We start from the raw sequence: 2,709 nt of genomic DNA, 5'->3' as shown, positions 1-2,709 counted from the left end.
TCGTAAGAAATATCTAAAAAGTTGTTTTTCCACAAAAATAAAAATAATATGAAAACGATGGCTATTTTTAATTTTTTGTTATTTTTGTTTTGTACAAAAAAAATTTAAAAATAAAAAAAATTATATCCAACAGCTATTATATCCTGAAAGAGGTGCATTTTGGTTCCATCGATGAATTTTTTTTTTTACCGGACTTGCAATTGAGTATCATCATGGCATCAAATTCTTGATCAAACCAAGGATTATTTATTGATTGATGACAAAATCAAATTCATTTCAGCTGTCTTGACATTGTCATAATCGCCTCGGTTCAAACACAATTCTAATCTGATTAACAAACAAGCCTTTGCAAGTACTTTTACACTGTATACAAAAAAAATAACCAAATGATGAATGAAAAGCAGAGAAATTTGAGTAAATAAACTTACACTAATCCATATTTGACAGTTTCTTTGAATTTACTCCTACTGAACATATATGCATATGGAGTTTTCTTATCCGAATTACTCCTAGCATTTTGCTTCTTGTTGGTATGAGCTAATTTGCAGCCTTTCCTGGCAATGATGTGGGGAAAAAATAGCCAATTTTGTCGATCTGCAATAATGAAATTCATGGAAATTCTTCTAAATTCTTCACTTTTGCAGCATTAAGTCTATCAAAATCGCGCCTTTCAATTTCAATCCGGTAATCACATCTTCCCTCTTGATCTATCCGACACGCCTTTTGGCAGCTCTTGAAGAACACACAACTCACAATGGTGTCAATGACAACAATGATCGAATACAAGTAAGCGATTAAAACCCCTTCTATAGCCATAGAAGAAAATGAACTTTTAGCCACGTAAAAAGCTCTCACAACCCGGTATTGAAACAAGGCCTCAACTGCCGAGAGGGCAATATTGACCGGTACTGCCAGTGCCAGAGCTGTCCCGGTTCTTCCACGAATCAAAAGACAAGCCTTGAGAAGTGCTAGATAGCCTCCACACTTGTCCATACCGGATGAAACCGAAGCTAAATTGCAAATTATGAGGGTGTTGGCAAGGACTATGGAGTATACAATAGCCCCGGTGGCGGAGAGGAGGTGGAGGGAGGTGGAGGAGTAGTATCCAGAACCTTCTAGAGTGTTAAAGGCAATAAAGAAGAGAGAAAAGCAAGTTGCATTGGCAGACAGGATGACAAGGAAGTTGCATAATTGGGTGAGAAGGATAGGATTGTAAATTGACAAAAAAGAAGATAAAGAAGATGGTTTGTTGTGGTAGTGGTGATTGAGAGCTTGAATTATGGAGGCCTTGGCCATGAGGAGGAAAGAGAGGGTGAAGGGAAGGGCAAAAATGGAAGAAGCAATGGTTTGAGAGAGATTGAGGTTGAGGATAGAAAAGAATTGTGAGGGAGGGAACTCCGCGGCATAGAAGAGGGACCGGAGGCGGTTGTGGATGGTTGGGAGGAGAGGGAAGAAGGGGAGAAGGGCTTGTGACATGAGAATTGATGCTGAAAAGGGGAGGGCTAGGAGGAGAGAGGTTGTGGTGAAGTATTGGTATTTTTGGAGGAAAGTGAAGATTGACCTTCTGAATATTTTGCTTGTTCTCTCCATTGGGATTGATGGGAATTGTTCTTCCATTGAGTTTAGAGGTGGGAATGAAATGGTCTCAACAATGGGGGGTATGTATATGAGTAGAGTAGATTGGAAGACATTGATGTTTCCTCCTATATTTTTCAAATTATATTGCTTTGATTCTCTCTCTCTATGGTGGTTTGGAGGGGACTGTGTTTTGGAAGAATAGATTGGCCAACAACTAACATCTAACAACTGCAGAGGTGGAGTTGTTTAAGCCTTGTTCTTGCCAATGAGTTTGTTTTTGACTCACTGGGGATATAAGGATCTTCTAGAGTATTTTTTTCTTAAAGTTTTCTAAAGTGGTGTATTATGTGATTGAGATTTAATGCTGAAAAATTGATGTGACTTATCATTAAATCTCAACCACACAATGCACTACTCTAGAAAACTTTAGATCCTTGCTCCACTGGGGAAGGGGGAGAGAGGGATTGTGTCCTTTGTAATCTGCAATTACCATGAAGTCAACTTGGGGGCATTTATTGTTATTAATTTTTGGGTCAAAAACTTGGGAGGCATTTAAAGAGTAGATTATTAAAAGATGACTTCTTATTTTTACTTTGGGGGTAAAATCACACTTTTAACCCCTATAATTTGATTTGAATTTTATTTTTATTTTTATTGTTTCGAATTAAATAATTTGATCCTTATATTTTAGATTTAATTTTAATTTGATCATTTCATTCAAGTTGAAAGTTAAAATTAATAATTTTGAAACACTTATCAATCTCTTAAAATATACGTGTAGAAAAAATTAACGAAAATTTGAAAAGAACTAACAAACTGAAACTGAATTTAAAGTATAGGGATCGAATTTTAAGTTCAAATAATAAAAATCAAAGTAAAATTTGGATCAAACTATAAAAATGAAAAGAATAATTTATACTTTAAATGCTTTTTTCTTTTTCTTTTCTTTTTTTTTTGGTGTTATAAATTATGCAACCCGGTTTTTAATTCATTACCTTTATTAACAGATGGAGGAAGGAATTTTGTAGCTTTGAGGCTTGAGATAGAATATTATTTATTTTTTAACAATAAATTAATCATGAGTATCTATTTAGTTACCTTCATCAAATTTTTTTGATGATTATGTTTGAC

General features: G+C 34.9%; 1 protein-coding gene across 1 annotated transcript; it reads right to left on the bottom strand.

The window, feature by feature from the left end:
- Positions 1 to 609: 609 nt before the first annotated feature.
- Positions 610 to 1,476, bottom strand: LOC114269930 (uncharacterized). Its single transcript, XM_082908523.1, has one exon. It carries the CDS (start codon positions 1,474 to 1,476, stop codon positions 610 to 612), a length of 867 nt encoding a protein of 288 aa, XP_082764649.1.
- Positions 1,477 to 2,709: the final 1,233 nt, after the last annotated feature.

This window comes from Camellia sinensis, chromosome 15, assembly GCF_055761805.1.
Source record: "Camellia sinensis isolate YWXY chromosome 15, ASM5576180v1, whole genome shotgun sequence".
NCBI lineage: Eukaryota > Viridiplantae > Streptophyta > Magnoliopsida > Ericales > Theaceae > Camellia > Camellia sinensis.
Note: the sequence above shows the minus strand (reverse complement) of the source record. Positions and strands in the feature narration are given on the sequence as shown.

Excerpts from the sequence above, each read along its gene's own strand:
- LOC114269930 (XM_082908523.1), bottom strand. The coding sequence starts at position 1,476 with ATGTCACAAGCCCTTCTCCCCTTCTTCCCTCTCCTCCCAACCATCCAC.